Here is a 23,333-nt window from a genome sequence, read left to right as displayed (position 1 = left end):
TGTGTATCCATATAACATTCCTTAACAACTGTGACTAATTTAGTTACTTTTCCTTGAGAACTTTGGACTTCATAAGGTTTTTTCAAAGTATTGTAACGTCCATCCGGATTCTATCTGCGATCGCCACGTCTCCCCGAGTCCCAGAAACGACGTGTCAACGCGCGCTGCTGTTCAGGTGTGTCCTCCTCCCTGTCTTGCTGAAAATCGAATATAATTATAAAACAAAAAAATGGTTCAAATGGCTCTGAGCACTATGGGACTTAACATCTATGGTCATCAGTCCCCTAGAACTTAGAACTACTTAAACCTAACTAACCTAAGGACATCACACAACACCCAGTCATCACGAGGCAGAGAATTACAAAACATCCAAGGCCACTTCGTCCTTGTATCTTTATGATAACTGAGCTGATTTTCGGGTTTTAATATATTCACAGACATATAAACTTTAAATAAAGATACAAGTCTAGACGGCCACCCAGATTTAGATTTAACTTTGTCTCCATAAAGGCGAATGCTGAGTTGTATCTTCGAAACGCCAAGGTCGTATTACTTTCTCATCCATCTATGATGTGAGCTTGTGCTCCGTTTCTAATGATATTGCGGTCGACGGGATGTTAAGCCCTTGTCTAAGAATAAATGAAACTTTACATAAAACGTTTTTGTATTTGATTTTTATTTATTTTAGTTCAGTATTGAATAAGTGACATCATAACCTTCATTACAGTGTCAAGTACGATTGTGCAATGGGTTCACTAAGAACAGTGATGTAATAGTATGGCGGCAGGTTTCAGTGACAAACAAGGGAGCTTCAAACTGCTTCGTGTTGATGTATGATAAGCTACGTGTATGTTCCATATATTTATGACGCTCTACTCCTGGTGGCAAGCAACGTGTGTGCTGCTGTGGAGATTTTCTGTTGCGAGACGTCAGCGGCCGGCGAAGTTCTTCAGCACCGCGTAGTAGGAGTAGCCCGCATTCAGCAGCTGCAACAGTTCAGTCAAACCAAGATGCAGCTGTAACCATACAGTGCACATATACACCGAAGCGCCAACGAAACTGCTATAGCAATGCGTATTCAAATAAAGAGATGTGTAAACAGGCAGAATACGGCGCTGCAGTCGGCTGCGACTATATAAGACAACAAGGGTTTGGCGCAGTTGTTGGATCAGTTACTGCTGTTACAATGGCAGGTTATCAGGTTTTAAGTGAGTTTGAGCGTGGTGTTGTAGTCGACGCACGAGCGATGGGACACAGTATCTCCGAAGTAGCGGTGAAATGGGGTTTTCCCGTACGCCCATTTCACGAGTGTCCCGTGAATATCAGGAATCCGGTAAAACATCAAATCTCCGACATCGCTGCGGCCGGAAAAAGATCCTTCAAGAACGGGACCGACGACGACTGAAGAGAATCGTTCAACTTGACAGAAGTGTAACAATTCCACAAATTACTGCAGATTTCAATGCTGGGCCATCAACAAGTGTCAGCGTGCGAACCATTCAACGAAACATCGATATGGGCTTTCGGAGCCGAAGGCCCACTCGTGTACCCTTGATGGCTGCACGACACAAAGATTTACACCTCGCCTGGGCCCGTCAACAGTGACATTGGACTGTTGATGACTGGAAACATGTTTTCTGGTCGGACGAGTCTCGTTTCAAATTGTATCGAGCGGATGGACGTGTGCGGGTATGGAGACGACCTCATGAATCCATGGACTCTGCTTGTCGGCAGGGGACTGTTCAAGCTGGTGGAGGCTCTACAATGGTAAGGGGCGCGTGCAGTTGGAGTGATATGGGACGCCTGATACGTCTAGATACGACTGACACGAGACGCGTACGTAAGCATCATGTCTGATCACCCGCATCCGTTCATGTCCACTGCGCATTCCGACGGACTTGGGCAATTCCAGCATTGCTACAGAATATCTCCAGGAACACTATTCTGAGTTTGAACACTTCAATTGGCTACCAAACTCCCCAGACATGAACATTAGTGAGCATATCTGAGATGCCTTGCAACGTACTGCTCAGAAGAGATCTCCACCCCCTCGTAATCTTATGTGTTTATGGACAGGCCTGCAGGATTCATGGTGTCAGTTCCCTCCCGCGCTACTTCAGATATTAGACGAGTCCATGCCACGTCGTGTTGCGGCACTTCTGCGTGCTCGGGGGGCCCTACACGATATTAGGCAGGTGTACCAGTTTCTTTCTCTCTTCAGTGTATACCTGGTATGTACAACGAACTGCACATGTCGCCAATACAGACTGGGATTGTCATGCACATCCGTATACACTAACTTCCAAAGTACGTATTTGGACTCCCCTATGTAATGCGGAATCGACCACTAAATGTCACGAGAGGTGGGCCCGCCAAAATAAAAAGGAGGCGGGGAGTATCGCCCTATCAAGAGAGAAGCAGTAACAGAAGTAAGAGGAGAGTTCAGTGACTTAGAACGAGAACTAGACATTGGATGTCGCGTGGGTAATAACCGCATCATGGACATTAAAACCCTTCTAAAGCAGCTCAGGTCGACTATTGTTAGTGTGATTGTGAAGGGGAATTGCGGAAGAATAACAACAGCTAAAGCAGGACGAGGCAAACCTCAAATACAGATGAAAAGAGGTAGTTCAGTTTTTCGAGGGTGGTTGTAAAGAGTCCCATGAAATCAGTGGAAGCAACCAGTCGTGAGCTCCAAAGTACGGCAGTCCAGATAGCACAATGACACTGCGCAGGTATTAAAAAGAATGTGGTACATTGATCGAGCTGCTCCCCATGAGCCTGAAGTTCCTGTAGTCTATGCTGAGTGACGCGTGTGGTGATGTAAAGAGCGACGCCACCGGATAGTGCCTGACTGGAAACGGAGGGGTTTGACATGGTGAAGTACAGCCGATGGAGGGGTTTCGGTCTGATGAATGTCTGAAGACGTTACTTGCCATGGTGTGTAGTGCCATCGGTGAAGTACAGTGAAGGTTGTATTACGGTATAAGATGGTTTGTCTTGGTTAGGATGCGGGCCCCTTATTTCACGCAAGAGGACGCTAATGCGTAAGGATGTGGACTTATTTTATGGCACCGTGTACCGCTTACGGCATAGGAACAGATGGATGTTGACGACTGTATCTTCATGGCAATGCAACCTCACATTGAGCAGTGTCTGTGAGTCAATAGTTCGTACACAATAACATTAATGAACTGGACAGGGTTGCACAGAGTGCCAAATCTGAAACCAGTGGAATACTTTTGGAATGAGTTAGACCGTCGACTTCTTTCCAGACTCTAGCGTCTCACATCACTACATTCTACGGATTCGGCTTTTGAGGAAGAACGGGCTGCCGTTTTTCAGCAGACATTCCGACGCCTCACTGAAAGCCAACATAAAGGCAAAGCGTGGACACACCCCATATTAATACCCTCTAATAGGTGTCCGGATGTTTTTTTATCAGATTTTTTAAATAAAAGAACAGCGATCGCCAGACATAAAAATAAGCTTATTTTGATAAAAAAGCATCACATGTAACTGCCTTGTGATGAATATTTCCAGTTTTGATTATACAATTTGCAATGCCATTCGTTTACATTTGGGCTAAAAGTTGAACTTAAATTTACACTTATTTGCCTTTTTTTACATATTTCTTTATTAGTAACAGCGATGATTCACAGCTGTTGCTGCTATAGATGCAAATCGAAGTAAGTCAAAGAGGTTTCTTATTGGAAACGTCTAATTTGTTGGACTTGATGTAGTGACGAAGTAATACGTGAAACCGATCCAAGTAACACCTTATGGCTTTGCTTGCGAATCTCTGAACAATAAGGGAAATAAGCCTCACGAATCAAGACAAGAAAATCATACAGAGTGCAACATAAGCGATACACAGAACTGACGCGAGCGGTGCAACCTAAAACAACATAGTGCGGGTGAGAGTCAGCGCTGCTCCACGCATACACAGGCGCGAGTCGGTGGTGGACGGCCGTGTGCACACTTCCTAAGGCGGCCTCTGGTGGCCGGCTCGCGCTGATACAGTTGGTTGATTTAAGTACACACGCGAGGCGACACTGTACTCCGCGCACTCACACGCAGATGCAGTAGCAACAGAATACAGCGGCTATCATACCAGTAAGAGGCATGTAAGTGTTGAAACGATTTCGAGACAGAGGATAATACAGATTTGATATCACAGGCCTCATTTGTGTAGCTGTATAGCGATATATTCTAATAAATATAAATCTGGCAGTGTGGGACTGTCCTGCTAGTCTGTCTGCTGAATATATGCCATTTAGAGCAATTTTCATTTGTAGATAATAGCTGAGTTGGTGAAAAACACAAAATGTCGTCTGGGCGGAGGAATTAATGTAGTCACACATGTTTGTGCATTGGTGGTTGAGGTGGTAAGGGGGAGGTTCAAAAAATGGTTCAAATGGCTCTGAGCACTATGGGACTTAACTTCTAAGGTCATCAGTCTCCTAGAACTTAGAACGAATTAAACCTAACTAACCTAAGGATATCACACACATCCATGCCCGAGGCAGGATTCGAACCTGCGACCGTAGCGGTCGCGCGGTTCCAGACTGTAGCGCGTAGAACCGCTCGGCCACTCCGGCCGGCCTAGGGGAGGGGAGGGGGGGGGGGGGGGAGGTCACGAGCAACATACTAAAAGTCTTCACTAGTATGTCACTGGGTGGTGAGGGGGGGGGGGGCGGGGGGTAGTAGCGATTAGTCAGTCGTGTAAAGGTCATTTTTTTAAAGGTTTTTCTTGAGTATTTCGAAAACCGCAGGTTCTAGTGAATACTGCGCAGTACAAACGTAAAATACATTAAATGTCTTACAAAGAAGGTCGTATTTATCTTTCATCTAGGACTAATAGGAGATGTAGGACCCGCAGATTATAAAAAAACTGTGTTCCAACGGTATAAAACTGATGTTCATTGTTAAATGAAGTGGCTCAGGAAGAAATATTAGATATGTGTACCACATCTCAGTGTAGTAGAACCGTATTAAGGGATAAATTGTGTTCTATGGGTTAAACAGGGTGGAAAAACGGGGGCGGAGGTTTGAGGCGTGAGGAAAGGTAGCTCAGCGGATTATGGTCATGCACTTCCCTCTTTCATACGTCTGCAATATTAAGAGTGAGCAGACAATTCCCCATTCTCTCTTCCGCACAACCGCTTGAAAAGCATGCACAGGGAATTTCACAGTTATACCGACCGTTCTAGAGCTTTCCTCATGAACCACAGGCGAAGCGGTATGCAGACACGTCCAGAGGGATATGTTTATTTTTTACAAAGTCTGTTAACACTACTTTAAATACCGATAAGGTAAGAAAAGCCTCCGGAAAGATTCTACGTAAATCTATGCGCACAGTGCCACAGTGCTATAGGGGAATTTGATTCTTAATCGTAATTAACCAGTATGGCAGATGTAGCCTTCCTCTGGAAAACGCGGCTTCCTCCACAGCATTTCATGTCCATTTCTCTTATGAGACAAAATACTTCTCTGAGCTCGTGTTTATTTAGTAGAATTAATTTCAGTCTATTGAGTACTTATTTGCAGTTGTTAAATGAGCATTTATGTAATGTAAGTTCCTATAAGCTATGTCTGAGAAATACTTAATTTGTGATTGTGATGTTGTCAGTGACTTATATAATGTTGGTTGGAAGTGTTGGATTGGTAAGTGTGACATCTTGCTGTTGTCGGTCGCTGAAAGCATATTGTAAAGCCATATAACCATATTGTAGTCGCTTGGTGATGATTTAATGAATGACCAGAAAGTGCAGTTTGCTTACCATTAATTGTTACTGGTGGACTGCATAAATCCTCCCCATTCAGGAATTACCGGTACTAATACGTTTGACTGCACTGAGTTGAGACACATGCCAGACTTCCACAGTAATATTTTGCCAGGTGTGTGCCAGTATTTCTGTTGGAATAGGACGGACAATGTTTAAATCTAGAAGAGTAACCTGCTTGACTTGTGTTGAAATATCTGAAATTCCATAACACTGAAGCGACCTACCTGTGTTACAGATAGAGCCAGCGTAAGCCTGTGGGTCTCTTCCGATTTTGGAAGAGCTGAGGCTGGGTTTCATGCATTTGATACCCTCAAGCAACGAAAAGTATTCCAGACATTGATAGCGAAGACAATGAAATCAACATTGTCGAATAAATATAACAATATGTTACATTTGGGTAGGCCCTTCTGTGTGATAGACAGTTGACAGCTCCAGCTGTTGAGCTTTTTACGTAATAGCACTTTTAACAACTAAATAAAATACTCACCTATTAAACTGAAAGTAGCTCCATTATGATAAACACAAGCTCATTGAAATTATTTTGTCTACTCACATAAGAGAACAGGATACGGTACGCTGAGGAGGTATAGTCTGACTGTAAACTGGAAAGGTTCAAAATGGTTCAAATGGCTGTAAGCGCTATGGGACTTAACATCTGAGATCATCAGTCCCTTAGACTTAGAAATAATTAAACCTAACTATCCTGAGGACATCACATACATCCATGCCCGAGGCAGGATTCGAACCTGCGACCGTAGCAACAGCGCGGTTCCGGACTGAAGCGCCTGGAATCACTCAGCCACAGTGGCCAGCTAAACTGGAAAGCGAGCTGCACTCGTGGTGGCGGAAACTGCCTTCCCCTCATGAACGCTACAGCGGATGACTAAGGAACCATTTCCCCTCAAACGTTGCAGAATAGTGTGAAGAGATTTCATGCATTAGTGCTACTGTAATATATATCTGTATTCAATGGCCGTCCGTAGTGGCCGAGCGATTCTAGGCGCTACAGCCTGGAACCGCGCGACCGCTACGGTCGCAGGTTCGAATCCTGCCTCGGGCATGGATGTGTGTGATGTCCTTAGGTTAGTTAGGTTTAAGTAGTTCTAAGTTCTACGGGACTGATGACCTCAGATGTTAAGTCCCATGGTCCTCAGAGACATTTGAACCATTTTTGTATTCAATGCACTGTTAACTCACTTTGTGGAAAACGACCACCCCAGGCATGTCTGCTCACTGCATCACCACTGATTCATAAGACAAGCGGAAGGGCCGGTATTATTTTGTGAAACGTCCTGTAGTTGCTATGTGTGACGCGATGCAGTAGAAAGAGTGGGGAATTGCCTTTTTGCTCGTCATTTTACTGAACTGTGAAGAACTGAAGTGAATGACCACAATCTGGCAACATACCTTACCTCGTGCTTCTACCTTCCAACACCATCTTTCCAACCTGTCACATACCCAGAACAATGGTTCTACTGCAATTATATGTGGTACAAACAGTTAATATTTCTACTTTGTTATTTGTTATTGAGCAACATACATTAACTTTATGCCATTAAGACACTATTTTAATTATCTGTGGTTCTCTATCCCCTGCAACGTGGAAATTACTTGTCATAGAGAAAAAGTGATACGACCTTTTTGTCCGAATTTTAATGTAGTTGAAGTTTGTACTGTGAAACATTACCGCTAGAAGCCGCCGTTTTCAAGTTATTCAAGTAAAACGTAAGAAAGTGACCTTGAGACATCGCCCCCCCCCCCACCCCCACCACCAATCCCACCACTACGCTGACACCCCGCCGATCAAGAATTTTTTGTAGTTAGTTTCTTACACTCGTCTCTATAACTGTATGAAATTTGATGCTCAACGAATTTTTTGCCTAATTTTCCTTCTTTCACAAGACTGTGAGATTTATAATATACAGCATAAGCATCACATACTCATTATACAGATGTCCAATTAATTATGCTCATTTAAAAGTTGCCACACAATAATATTTTAATTTCTACAAGGATAAACGAAGAGTAAACATATGGCACCAAAATGTAAACCTGGAAATAAATCGTCACTAAAATAATATAGCGTGATAATTCGCTATTTTGCCCAATTTCATAGATCGAAATTTGATGTTCATCGAAGTTTTCGTTCTAGTCATTATTTCCTTACGATGTCTTACATTTATCATTGTTGTATATGGAAAAGAGACTGCACGTTATATCAGAAAATTGAGTCCGCCTTGATGCAAAACACCTTGTTTTTCGTTTTTTCTTTATTCTCCCAAACTAGTTTTGGCGACAAATATCACCATCATCTGTGGGGCTTTTTTAATTTAAACCACGCAGAAAGTAGCATGGTTATACAAACACAGTTGCACATTATTACATTTTTACTATTAGTTTTTTGAAATATAATTTTCTGAGGACACTTTTATACCACCACATTTATTGTATATTACAGCACGTTTTAAGCAATTATTGTCGCTGTCTGCGACATATTTTCCGTGCGCTTTTTTCTGTTGCCGTTTTTTCTTAGCGAACATCATGTCATTTGCAACCATGTGAGCTAGAAGGTGAATTTCGTATGTCAGCAATATATACTTGGGGTTGTGGTAGTGTTGTGGAAACTAGTTGTTTGGTGTGTACTGAGCTGTTACTTAGCTATTCGTGTACTCACGTTCGTTGGATGGTATGTGGCTGCTTTTATGCACAAACAAAACTTTCGCACTCTGTTTCTGATGCAGAACATTACGCCATATTGCTGTTCGCCTGGGTCGCGAGAGGTGTATCGCATGTGGCTAGAAAGGCTATAAAAAACTGTAGCGCGAATTACGACGACTTACGTTCATTATTTATGTCTTTGTGTGTGATGGGGAAGTAGTTCTTTTGCGTGTGTGTGGTTTCTGTTTCGTGTCCTTGGTCAGTTCTCTCAGAGCGGTAAAGAGTGTGTTGCTACAAAGTGTTGTGTTTTCGTTTATTACATTTTCCCCCTCGACTATAGCCTTTTGTACGTAGTGATTTTCTTCTATTGTTAATTGTCGGTATAGACTTTTGCTGTTTTTCAGAATGTATAGATCGTTTTCGATATTAGTGGTTATGGTTTTTGTTCATTACATGTTCTGCAACGATTGAATGTGTGCTGTCAGTCCCAATGTATCTGACATCGACAGTTCCTTTCCTTTCTCCTCCCTCCACCTACAATTTACATGATGTTCACAGCTGCGGATTTCGTGTGGTGTCTGTTCTTTCAGACATGTCCAGAAGAACTGACACCATACATTCATATAATTTACGAAATACTTCACCCCGTAGATGAAGATTTTGCTTGAATCAGCACAACAACACGACGAGGATCTTGTATGTTTAATTGAAAAATACGACTAATTACGTGAATATAGTAAACAAACGTCGTAATATTGTTAAATTAAAGTTTAAAAATAAGGTTTTAACTACGTGAAATATGTAATGAAATTATTGGAAATATAATAAAACAATATCAGAGAGCATTTGAGGTCAAAAACGATAAACTTTTATGTAACATCAGGTACCTGATATGTGGCTGGATAAAGAAACTCCGTATTATTAGAGAAGTATAAACAGTCAGTGTAATACTTGAAGAGAATAGAAGTGTCGTAATATGTGGTGCGCAACCCAGAACATTTACATATTAACGTCACCTCCAATCATGTCTAGCCGAATTCCGATATCAGAAATTTTGTGCTCCTAAGACTAGTTTGATATTCCCGGATAAGAAAAAGAGGAAAACGTTACAAACAAGCTGTTCTGACGAACTATAGAGATACCGCACGGCATTAATTACGTGAAAATATTCAGCAAATGAAAAAGATCCTGTAAGAAGAAGATGTAAGACAAAGCAGACAAAACATCAGACAAGAACACGAAATCTTGAGACACAGAAGAAACTCAAACCCCAAGCACTCAGGAAGTAACAAACAAAATGACTATTTCTAAATAAATCAATGAGGTGAAACTTTGGTACAAAGTATGCCAAATTTTGTGTTGAACTTGAAATAAATTTGAAGATAGTGTTTAAAAGAAGGAGCAGAACAAAGATAAATGTGTCTCAGAGCACCAAAATGAAAGAAAACGAGGAAAATTCATATACACACCATATGCATTACGTAACCCAAATCACATAAAGTATGTAATGGGGTCTGCTACAAATCAATGTGGTCGCTAGTAGGTAGTTGTGGCACGAGCACAATTTTGATAACAAACTGATATGTAAATTAATTAAATGGATCAATTAATCACTCCCACACCCGGCCACGCCCACCCCAACCCCCGACCACGCCCATCCCCGTCAGATGACGCCATGTTTTTCTCAGCTTGCTCATGGGCCCCAGCCCCTTCCCTCTCCCCCAACCTACCCTATTGGCAGGAATTTCGAATTTTGGCAGGAATTCCTTGGTCCCGGGGCTGTGCTGACGACCCACCCCCACCCAGGATTTGGCAAGAAATTGCAATTGGTGGTAGCCTTTTCCGCAACTGAGACCCTGGTCCTCCTGGACGGAATGTCCAAGTGCAGCCTCCTAACACAATTATATCACCAGAGGCGCTTGGAATTGACAGAAAATTAAAAATGGCGGTGCCGTTTCCGATACTCGAGCCCTGATTGAAGTGGATGGAAGGCCCAAGTACTGCCTCCAACACATGGAAACTGTCCAGATACAGGAAACGAAGGTTAGGTTAGTGTACTTTATTTATCCAGAATAAGATATTCACTCTGCAGCGGAGTGTGCGCTGATATGAAACTCCCTGGCAGATTAAAACTGTGTGCCGAACCGATACTCGAACTCTGGACCTTTGCCTTTCGCGAGCAAATGCTCTACCGTCTGAGCTGCCCAAGCACGACTTGCCTCGTCCTCACTGCTTTACTTCTGCCAGTACCTCGTCTCCTACCTTCCAGACTTTACAGAAGCTCTCCTGCGAAACTTGCAGAACTAGCACTCCTGAAAGAAAGGATATTGCGGAGACATGGCTTAGCCACAGCCTGGAGGGAGGATGTTTCCAGAATGAGATTTTCACTCTGCAACGGAATGTACGCTGATATAAAACTTCCTGGCAGATTAAAACTGTGTGCCAGATCTAGACTCGAACTCGGGACCTTTTCCTTTCGCCAAGTGCTCTACCATCGCAGGAGAGCTTCTGTAAAGTTTGGAAGGTAGGAGACGAGGTACTGGCAGAAGTAAAGCTGTGAGGACGGGACATGAGTCGTGCTTGGGTAGCTCAGATGGTAGAGCACTTGCCCGCGAAAGGCAAAGGTCCCGAGTTCGAGTCTCGATCCGGCATACAGTTTTAACCTGCCAGGAAGTTTCATATCAGCGTACACTCCGCTAGAGAGTGAACATCTCATTCTGGAAACATCCTCCAGGCTGTGGCTAAGCCATGTCTCCGCAATATCCTTTCTTTCAGGAGTGCTAGTTCTGCAAGGCTCGCAGGAGAGCTTCTATAAAGTTTGGAAGGTAGGAAACGAGGTACTGGCAGAAGTAAAGCTGTGAGGACGGGGCGTGAGTCGTGCTTGGGCAGCTCAGATGGTAGAGCACTTGCCCGCGAAAGGTAAAGGTCCCGAGTTCGGGTATCGGTCCGGCACAGTTTTAATCTGCCAGGAAGGTTCAGGTCTTTGATGCTTTCCTCGAAAAAAGACTACCATCTTGCTCTAAACGTACTTGTATATGCGTTAAAGGATGACAGACAGTGGATGGAGTGATCGGTTGAGATGGAATCGTAACGAGGTAGGATTTAATGGTAGACTGATGATACATTCTAGAGAGAGAGGGACATGTTGCTGCAGGTCATTTGACCATTTTTTCCATTGTTTTGTCGGGATGCAACGGTTGTTTAACATAACCTGCATTCGACTCTCATACAATTGCGTGTTCTTTGTGTGACTTAGAGCACAGCTTACTTGCGATCGTTAACAGCAGACCTCTCGGTCATCAGAGGACTTCCATCCTGTTTCGACGCATTCCTATAGGCGGACGAAGATTTATCCGATGTACTCCATTCACCTGCGCATCTTGGGCATACAATCGAGTCTTCACTTTCATAACTATGGTGATTCTAATTTAGCGACAGCTGTTTGTGAGGTACTACAATCCCCGTGTATAAATCTGCTTGACAGATATCCTGTTTACGGAGCTAATGGCGGCATTATGTGTAATTTCACATGTCACACACCACTGCTATGCGTTTATTTCTTTCGTTGTTGGAGGCTTTCCTCATTACTAATGATCATTTTATACAGGACTGATGCGAGCACAGTATAACTTCTGAACCATGATTGGATGTGAATAGTGGGGGCTATAAACCTCTGGAAAGCTGTATTGTACATATATCACAAGGAATTGATGTTTTAAGGAAGTAGTTTTTTTCATTTTACAGTTTGTCACCTTAGTTTATTGTAGAGAAACCTGCAAGGAGAGAGTATGTCATGCGCTAGAAATATATTTCTTATATTTGGATAGTAACAAATTTGCATTCTGTATGACTAATAGGTCAGAAACCGCAACGATCTAATGTTACAGCATGTCTTAAGTGCAGAGCCTTGTAGCCTTTGCCGCGCGGTGTAGCGAAGCGGTCTGAGGCGTCTTCTAACGGTCCGCGCGACTTCCCCCGTCGGAGGTTCGAGTCCTCCCTAGGGCATGGGTGTGTGTGTCGTCTTTAGCGTAAGTTAGATTAAGTAGTGTCTAAGCTTAGAGAGTGATGACCTCAGCAGTTTGGTCCCATAAGACCTTACCACAAATTTCCAATTTTGTAGCCTTAGAAGTGTATAGGTTTATGTTCTCTCTTACCAATACCTTCTTGTTAATGACCCCAGACACTAGGGCAATACTTTAGAATTTATAGTACAGTTAATTTACATAAAATGCTACAAACTCCATCTGACTGGAGCTCCATCACACATAAAAACCATCCGTTTCTTGTTCTTAACCGTCTGTTATATCGTCACAACAGATGCATCTCTATTATACACTGGTAAGGGGTGCTAAGCTCCTCGACATTCGCGCATCTGAAGAAATCTTGTGCTCTTTGATGGGTGCAGGACAGCAGTTATAGCTCAGTTCGCACTGTTCCTACACGAAATGTGGAATGCTGCGGTCTACTTCCGATTAGTTGCAGAGAGCGTTGGTCAAAGACAATGCGAGGAGATCTTACGCTCTCTAACTTTATTCTAGGAATGCGAGAATGCCCCGTGACTCACATCCACACAGAGAAAAATCATAAATTACGCACTATGACCAAAGTGCTAGAGGTATGTAGGTCGCTGTCTGGTATACTTTGGTGTATAATTAACAATGAATTAATGTACTGCACAGTCACCTGTTTACATTCGTAATGGTGCTCGCAAAGTAGTGAAGGGGCTGTTTAGCGAATATACAGAAATTGGTAAGCATTCTGCCGCGTCATTGGTCGGTGCCGAAATTATGATAAAATTGCTAAAATTGATCGCACCATCAACTATGATGTTTATTATTACGGTACATCGACGGTGTCTTTGACTGACTGACATCGCTTGTTTGGGATGGAGAAAGAGTCTTGGTGGATGGGTAATACCTTTCTGGGATGGCTATCACCGAAACAGTGGTCGCATGCATGGCAGCAATATGAGGAATCAATCAAACGTAACACAGTGCCATCGGCTATCCCGTCACTGTGAATGATGAGTTTAGACGTAGAGGTCATCAATCACCTTCAGACAGCACTTTGGAAATGCGCCACAATGCCTCAAAACTCTTCCAGTTTTCTTTTGTTGTGACTGTCTTCTATTTCAATCACCCAGTGTGTGGGTGTGATGTGAGATCAGCAGCATCAACATGATTTACACTGTGCGATGTCTAGTTTCCTGGGGCAGCCAATGGACCAAAACGTTTTAATGTCAGTTTAGAACCTGACACAGACGTCGAAATCGTGGTGGAAAAAAAAGTATGGCAATGTGCAAAGCGTGTTTCAGCAGAAAAAGCGGTGCATCAAACAAAGAAACAGGGACCCTCTCCTGTGACTGATAATCTGTGGGAGATGGTCCTCGTAGAGTACAGGCGATGAAACTTTACACCGGTTTGTGCGAGAGACGTCGATCACTGGCTACCTGCTCCAACGGATCAATACCTCCATATTTAATAGGATCGCTGCATATACCTGACGCCGGGATGCAGACACTATTTGTTTTCGATATATCAGAAGTGAGAGATGCTGTAAAAATCTATCAGATGAAGTTAGTTCTCTGTTGGATGGTACAAAATAACGATGATAGGATGTTTGGGATGTGGATCTGGTTCAGACTGTAGTATCTGTATGATCTTGGGTCTTCCTAATTTTCCCGTTAAGAAACACCACCGTAACTGTTCGTAGTGTCTTTTATACTAAGTCGTGTTGTAGGAGCGGGCTTCGTTTGGCTCCGACCTTACACATCGTACACGGTTGGTGGAGCCACAACAGCATGTTCCATATTCCAGAGAGTGGTCGAAACACGGTCTTAAGGCATTAACTCAGCTCACTCTGTTTCTACTCGAGTTGTAGAATGTGGCAGATATCACTCTCTCCGACTTCTGGGTAAAACTGCTAAAATTGATCTCACTATCAACTGCGATGTGCATTACACTACATTTTCCCATATCAACAGTGTCTTTCCCATTCTGACCATTCACTGAGTACACTGTTGATTACCGCAGAATGACTGACGGACACCACTCTGTTGAGATGTAGGGAGCCTTGGCGGAACACCGGGTACCTGCTACTTGTTGCTGTGGAGCACGGGATTAAATATAGAAGTCATCACCTTCATACAGTTGTTTGGAAGCGTTCCTAATTGCTACAGACTTGTCCTGTTTCCATATGCTGCGATGCCCATCACATATTTCTTTGTTCAGCTTTCTGTGAGAGCCAAAGGATCGAAATGTGTTAATGTTGATAGCTGATATGGATGTCTAAGTCATGGTAGAAAAAACAAAGTGTATGCGGTGTACATTGATTGGATGTGTTACAAAAGGAAAAAGAATGTATTAAACTGCTTATGAAGGAATCTTCTCGTGTGATTGATAGTCTGTTGGATATGGTCCTCCAACTGTACAGGTGATGAAACTTTACACTGGTCTGTGGAAGCGACTTAGCTCATGAGCCACCGGCTCCAATGAACCAATACTGGTATATTAAATAGGATCGCCACATATGGTCAATCTCGGAAAACAGACTGTATTTGTTTCTGGTATATCAGAAGCCAGGGACGTGGTAGTATCTTATCGAGTTCTCTAATGGATGACGTAAGTGGGGTTTTTATAGTTCGTAGGTTTCCTCTGTTGGATGGTACAAAATACCGAGGTGGGAGAGAATGTTTATGTGATAGATATGAATGCACCCTGAGAGAGGCAGATCTCCTTCGGACTGCAGGACCTGTATGAAGTTTGGAGATGTGTTGCAATGCAATAGCAAAATCCTCGTCCTTCCTCCAGCCCTGTATGATGCGGAATCTTCCTAATTTTCCAAACAAGAAACACCACCATAACTGATTGTACTATCTTTTCTACTACCTCGTGTTGCAGGGTAAAGCTTCGTTTTCCGCTGGCCTGACACATTGTACACGTGTTTCCATTTCCACTGAGTGGACGAAACGCACTCCTGTTGCATTAACTCAGCTCGTCCTGTTTCTCCACGAAATGCAGAAGTTGTTAGATATAGCGCTCTCCAACTTCCATTCAAGTCTGACTTAAATTGGGAAAATCACATAGGGACTGTCTAAAATACAGCGTTGGAGTGTTTGCTGTATGGGATCTTAGCAGATAGGTTCGAAAAACCTGACTCGTTTCGAGATATGAGTACAGCACGGACATGATTCACCAGTGGCTGTAATCATTAACAGACGCCTCTAAAAGATCCAACGCAAACATGTGGCAGAATGGATAAGCTTGATTCCAAATCGCAGACAGCATTTCTACCAGAAAGCGTAACGCTATCACTGACTCATTTGCGCCTGTAGACTCAAGACTGTTTTTTATGCAGGGTTATGGTAACATAGTCACTATGATCGTGTTGTTAATAGCGCGGTCCTTACGTGAAAGGTATGTTGTGGCCTATAGAATCCCTCTGTGGTCAACTTCAGATGTCGTTTCTCAATAGCGTTCCTCGGAAAAAACATTGTGTTCCCTCCATGGATCCCAGTTGCCCTGCCTGGTGAGTATAATCCGACCACTGAAAAAAAAATTATTCGCCATGCAAAGTGACTCTCATGATCAATTTCATTAATTAACCTGTCTATTTGGTAACAATGACGTGCCGCCTGGCAGGTGGAAGGGATGGCTAGGGCGTCACAGAATGATTCATGACAAGCATTTTTTTTCGTTGCGGCGATATCATTTAACAAAATTTCAATCTCCCACCCACCCAGGGCGAGACAGGCTCTCACGATTTATTTCGTAATTGCTATTATGATATGGCACTGCATTGGTAAAAGGAGACCGGGTCACAGTATAAAATCTCTTGAATTACAGATTGTTGTTGACGGATGTAAAATGATTGTGTTTTTTCTGTTGTATAAGTCAATGGCGTGAAAGATTGTATTCTCTAATGTTACTTCAAGCATCTGAAATGTTTGTAATACACACGTGAATGTGAGTGGAGGGGCGACTACAGTAATAAAGGCAATATGGATGGAGAACCCGAAGGAAGTAGACGACTGGAACGGCCGAGAACGAGATGGAAGGACCACACCATGAGAGAAATGCAGATACTGGATCTGGGAGATGAAGATGCAGCTGACAGGAAGGTGTGCAGGTCTGTACTGACTGAGGCCAAGGACCATCTGCGGTTTTTGTAACCAGTATAAATCGGTAAGTTTTGATTATTTACATTGAATATTCAATTAAAATCTTCACAGATGACAGTTTACATATTTCTTCCATTTTTCATTTCCATAATTTCGGCTCTTTAAATGCTCAAGTTGGGTATTTATTGTATATACTGACAACCCGTCTACATCTCATCTTATTCTTCTTTTGAACAGAGAGCGTAAGACGGAGTGTTTAAGAGAATTGCAGTCGTGTCAGATCCCTAGAGCTGTTCACGCATTAGAGTGGCAGATAGACCTGCGTTCATAGATGTACACTTCTTGTAACAAATCAGTGTCAGTTACTGGAGCATATAAGAATTTTTCGAAGCATTATATTTACACATTAATGTTAGTTAATATTTGAAAAACAGAGGTGTGAAGAGTTGAACAGCTGCTTCCTCTTTGTCAGTGTTTGGTATAACATGACACAAGTAGTAGGGAGTTGGGGGTACAAGCACAATTTTGATATCAAATTGATGTGCAAGTTAATTAAATTGACCAATTAATCATTCCCCGCCCCCAACCATCACAGCTCCCGACCATGCCCATCCCAGCCTCCGACCACCCACTTCCCCAACTCCAGATGACGTCACACGTTTTTCACTGCCTGCACGTGGGCAGCAGCCCCTCCCCTTCCCCTAACTTACCCCATTGGCGATAATTACGAATTTTGGCAGGAACTTCGAATTTTGGCGGGAATTACTTTATCCCAGGGTTGTGCTGACGTTCCACCCCAGTCCCATCCAGGAATTGGCCGGAAATTAAAATTGGCAGTACCCTTTCCGCTACTCGAACCCTGGTTCTCCTGGATAGAAAGCCCAAGAGCACTCCCCTAACACAATATCACCAGAGGCCCTTGGCACTGACGGAAAATTAATAATGGTGGTGCCATTTCCGGGACTCGAACCCTGATTGTACTGGATAGAAAGCTCAAGTGCACCCCCCAACAGATGGAAACTGTCCATATGCAGGAAAGAAAGGTTAGGTCCGTGTACTTTATTTACTTTGGTCGGAAAAATGAAGTAAAGATCGGTCCTAATTGCGTAATTATTCATAAAGATTGGGCATAATTACACAACTATATGCATAGCGCCGCACTGGATGGCCTATAATTGCAGTACAGCTCAAACCTTGACGATACCATACAACTGGTGTTATCCAGCAGGGAAAATATTTCGCAATACCATTGAAAACTAGCGACAGACGCACTCATACTTTACCCTTCACCTGCAAGCTAGATGGAAAAAGGCATTTTTGGTGGAAATAAGTTCAACTGACGATATGATGCTGTTGGACAGAGAGGAGTTTTACCTGTAAGCAAGCAGTACCTATCGTTGTTTGATGTCAGAATACGCTACAGACTCCTACTCAAAAACCACCCTGCAGCCCAGCTAACTGAAACCAGTACACAGTACTATAACTGATGGAGAAAAATGCATCACAATTCTAATTACACTTCGAAATTTGTCGTGAAAAAGCCAGCACTCGTAATGAATAAGTCATAATGCAGCACATGTACTGGGGAAAATCGTCGTCCTAAAAAAATGCAAAGGAGGTGGTAGTTGAACATGCCCTTTCCTCAATGTAGAATCACAAACTGCCAAAAATCGAGGCCCTCTCCCTGCCTCCATCCATCCCTCCCTTCCTCCGTCCATCCATCTACAGGTGGGACACAGGCTTTTTCAAACGGCCAGCTGCTCCGCCGACCACCTCGCCGTACGTGCTGGCCGCTGGCGCCCTTTGCGGTGTTTCTGCCAACCCTCTGCGGCTATGGGCCTCACCAGGCCCTCAGACAACCTCTGCGGTAGGAGGCATGCTTTAAGGCGACGGTCTAGACAACACAAAAGGGACATGTAGAAGCTCAACCCCGCCTATCCGGAAAACATAATCGCCATGATAATAAATGTCCTCTTTTCACAAAAATAAGCAAAGTCCATTTTGTTTAGTTTTTATGTTCGACTGCAGGATGCAATTCGCATCTCATTATTTTGTGATGTCCAATGAAGTGCGCTGCCACCGATCACAAATGATCAGCAGAGACATGTCCACCCAGCGTAAAATCAGGAAAAAAACTTAGACTATTTTTCTGTGAAAATTTCCAATCAGCGCAGAATGGCCTCATTATCACGAAACCCTCATCGGGGTAAAAAAAAAAAAAAAAAAGCGAGAATTTAAACCCCAAAGAAAAAAAAGATCTATATTAAGAAATTTATTTCAGCTTATTCAACATGATCTGAGAGCGTCTCTTGCGTTCAGTGTTCAGGGTTCGAGTCGCGGAAAGGGTACTGCCAATTTTAATTTCCGGCCAATTCCTGGATGGGACTGGGGTGGAACGTCAGCACAACCCTGGGATAAAGTAATTCCCGCCAAAATTCGAAGTCCCTGCCAAAATTCGTAATTATCGCCAATGGGGTAAGTTAGGGGAAGGGGAGGGGCTGCTGCCCACGTGCAGGCAGTGAAAAACGTGTGACGTCATCTGGAGTTGGGGAAGTGGGTGGTCGGGGGCTGGGATGGGCATGGTCGGGAGCTGTGATGGTTGGGGGCGGGGAATGATTAATTGGTCAATTTAATTAACTTGCACATCAATTTGATATCAAAATTGTGCTTGTACCCCCAACTCCCTACTACTTGTGTCATGTTATACCAAACACTGACAAAGAGGAAGCAGCTGTTCAACTCTTCACACCTCTGTTTTTCAAATATTAACTAACATTAATGTGTAAATATAATGCTTCGAAAAATTCTTATATGCTCCAGTAACTGACACTGATTTGTTACAAGAAGTGTACATCTATGAACGCAGGTCTATCTGCCACTCTAATGCGTGAACAGCTCTAGGGATCTGACACGACTGCAATTCTCTTAAACACTCCGTCTTACGCTCTCTGTTCAAAAGAAGAATAAGATGAGATGTAGACGGGTTGTCAGTATATACAATAAATACCCAACTTGAGCATTTAAAGAGCCGAAATTATGGAAATGAAAAATGGAAGAAATATGTAAACTGTCATCTGTGAAGATTTTAATTGAATATTCAATGTAAATAATCAAAACTTACCGATTTATACTGGTTACAAAAACCGCAGATGGTCCTTGGCCTCAGTCAGTACAGACCTGCACACCTTCCTGTCAGCTGCATCTTCATCTCCCAGATCCAGTATCTGCATTTCTCTCATGGTGTGGTCCTTCCATCTCGTTCTCGGCCGTTCCAGTCGTCTACTTCCTTCGGGTTCTCCATCCATATTGCCTTTATTACTGTAGTCGCCCCTCTCCTCACATGGTCATACCACCTAAGTATTTTTTTTTTTAGTTCTCACACTTGTTGTGATGTCAGGTAGTGTCTTATTCGTTATTCTCCACTGTTCATTTCCTTTCATTGGTCCATATATTTTTCTCAATACTTTATTTCCAAAAGTGAATAGTTTGTCTGTGTGTAGGTGTGTAGGTGTGTGTGTGTGTGTGTGTGTGTGTGTGTAGGTGTGTGTGTGTGTGGTTGTGTGTGTGTGTGGTTGTGTGTGTGTGTGGTTGTGTGTGTGTGTGGTTGTGTGTGTGTGTGGTTGTGTGTGTGTGTAGGTGTGTGTGTGTGTAGGTGTGTGTGTGTGTAGGTGTGTGTGTGTGTAGGTGTGTGTGTGTGTGTAGGTTTGTGTGTGTGTGTGTGTCTGTGTAGGTTTGTGTGTGTGTGTGTGTGTGTGTAGGTTTGTGTGTGTGTGTGTGTGTGTGTGTGTGTGTGTGTGTAGGTTTGTGTGTGTGTGTAGGTGTGTGTGTCAGGATCCATGTCTATTTTGCCTGGACAGTAACTTAGATCTTATGACATTGTGTATAGATCCTAGACATCTCCCCCCCCCCTCCCGCCCTTCCGCCAGCCCTCCCCACTCCCACCGTCCGGCATGTATTTTCGTTGATGTCGACACCGAGGTAGATGAATGTGTCTGTCTTCCGTATTGCTACATGGTTTGGTCCTAACTGAACTCTTCTTCGTATTACCATGAACTTCATTTTACTGTAATTTATATTTACACCTACTTTTTCAGCTTCTTTCATTAGAACAGTTCACATTTTCTCGTGGTCTTCCATGCCCTTTCCTACCACAACAATATCATCCGTGAAAGCCAGAACATTCATATTTTTTCCTGTGATGACTCCTGCACATTCTTGTGTTATTCTCCTCAGGGTGTTGAGTGTGAAAATGAACAGGGTTGGTGATGCAATATCTCCCCGTCTCTCTCCTGTTTTTACCTCAAACGTTTCTGAGATCGCCCCCTGTACTTTCGTTCTACACTTCGATTCCATCACACACATTTTAGTTAGTTTTATCAGCTTGTTAGGAATCGCCCACTCTGCCATTATCCCCCACGTCTGCTCTCTCACTATGCTGTCATGCTGTGATGAAGTCTATAAACATAACAAAGAGTTGTTTCTTCGTCTAATGGTTTACGTTCTTGTTGTCGTCGGCCGTGTTTTCGTCGTCGTAGGTGTCTACCGGGTTTGTCAGCAGTTCTTTGAAGTACCTCATCTGGTTCTCTAGGTTACCTTCATTTGTAGAGATCAGTTATCGTCCTTCACTATCACAGGATTAGCTCTGTATTCTTTTCTATAGCGTCTCATTATCCTCTAAAACAGTTTACAATTGTTCTGGCTATAATCCTCCTTTACCTTCTCTATTTGTTTATTTATGAATGATTTTTTTCTCTCGCCCGATTGTTCTCTTCATTTCCGTGTATTTTATTTGGTTTTCATATTTGTTAGTGATCATCACTGCCTGTTTGCTTATCTTCCTGTCCTGAACTGCTTTTTAAACATGTTTCAAAGAACCATTGTTTGTGTATGATATTGCTATTATTAATATCTCCTCACCCGATGGGCTAACTAGGAACCAAATAGACCAAGTATCGAAAGAGAAAAAACATAACATTACAGTGACAGACATTAGGACAATGATAGTGGCTGAGGCCGGATAAGACCATTCTCTTGTGTTAATAAAGATAAACCAGTTTATAACCTAAACAACCAACCAAGAGGAAAGGTGGCAAAAGAACCCAAAAGACTACATGTGAGTAGGCTAAGAGAAGAGGAGATGAACAAACAGCTTAAGATTAAGCTTAGAAATACAATCCCAGAATTTGAGGACGAAAGCAGTAGGAAAGAAGGTGAAGATATCAATATAAAACGAAAGAAGATAACAAGAGTTACAATAACAAGAGTTACAACTGTTAGGACACAACAAATAATCAAAAACCCAAATATAATTAAAACGTGGAACTCATAGCCCAGCACCTGGACTTATAAACATCCACGATGCTCCGGATACACATACGTTGACAGTAGATCTGCACTACATTACACAAGTATAGGTAATAAAAAGAGCATTTAAAGAGCATAAAAACAAATTATAGGTCCTGAAATTTGGTCAGCCAGACATTCTGAGGATGTAGCGTACGTAACAGTAGTAAATCTCCCGAAGCAGAAAATTTTCGGAGAAAGAAGTGTTTGGACACTTTAATCATCATTTGTGACAGGCGTATACTCTCTACGAACTGCAGGGCTTCTGTTCGATAAACAAAATTAGGATGATGCTTATTTGATACATAAATCACACCGAAACGAAACCAAAATTCTGTGTGATTGATTGAGGCTCTATTCATCATTTGCACAATACATAATGAACCGCACAAGAGTCAGGATTTTGGTCTGTGGGAAGAGAGGGTTTGGTCCGTGGGGAGAGGGGGGGGGGGGGGGGAGGGAAGGGGGGGAGGGGGGAAGAACTGATAGAAATTCATCAAATTATCTAGAGCATATGGATGTGTCTTCTTGATATTTTATACACTATGTGATCAAAAGTATCCGGACACCTAGTTGAAAATGACTTACAAGTTCGTGGCGCCCTCCATCGGTAATGCTGGAATTCAGTATGGTTTGACCCACCCTTAACCTTGACGACAGCTTCCACTCTCGCAGGCATACGTTCAATCAAGTCCAGGAAGGTTTCTTGGGGAATGGCAGCCCATTCTTCACGGAGTGCTGCACTGAGGAGAGGTATCGATGTCGGCCGGTGAGGCCTGGAAAGTAGTCGGCGTTCCAAAACATCCCAAAGGTCTTCTATACAATTCAGGTCAGGACTCTGACCATTGCAGGGATATTACTGTTGTGTAACCACTCCGCCACAGGCCATATATTATGAACAGGTGCTCCATCGTGTTGAAAGATGTAATCGACATCGCCGAATTGCTCTTCAACAGTGGGAAGCAAGAAGGTGCTTAAAACATCAATGTAGGCCTGTCCTGTGATAGTGCCACACAAAACAACAAGGGGTGCAAGCCCCCTGCATGAAAAACGTGACCACACCATAACACCACTCCCTCTGAATGTTACTGCATTCGCCATACCCACAACCTGCCGTCGGATCGCTATATTGTGCACCGCGATTAGTCACTCCACATAACGTTTTTCAACTGTTCAATCGTCCAATGTTTACTCTCCATACATCAAGCGAGGCGTCGTTTGGCGTTTACTGGCGTGATGTGTGGCTTATGAGGAGCCGCTCGACCATGAAATCCAAGTTTTCTCATTTCCAGCCTAACTGCCTTAGTACTTGCAGTGTATCCTGATGCAGTTTGGAATTCCTGTGTGATGGTCTGGATAGATGTCTGCCTATTACTCATTACGACCCTCTTCAACTGTTGGTGGTCTCCGTCAGTTAACAGACG

General features: G+C 43.1%; 1 protein-coding gene across 1 annotated transcript in view; it reads right to left on the bottom strand.

The window, feature by feature from the left end:
• Window positions 1–929: 929 nt before the first annotated feature.
• LOC124613470 (odorant receptor Or2-like) overlaps window positions 930–23,333 on the bottom strand; it is a 58,775-nt gene continuing 36,371 nt past the window's right edge. The window contains exon 6 of the mRNA XM_047142177.1: window positions 930–986. Coding sequence (XP_046998133.1) covers window positions 930–986 — 57 coding nt within the window. The remainder of the gene's footprint in view (window positions 987–23,333) is intronic.

Source organism: Schistocerca americana, chromosome 4 (assembly GCF_021461395.2).
Source record: "Schistocerca americana isolate TAMUIC-IGC-003095 chromosome 4, iqSchAmer2.1, whole genome shotgun sequence".
Lineage (NCBI taxonomy): Eukaryota > Metazoa > Arthropoda > Insecta > Orthoptera > Acrididae > Schistocerca > Schistocerca americana.
The sequence above is the reverse complement of the archived record's forward strand: the minus strand, read 5'-3'. Positions and strand labels throughout refer to the sequence as shown.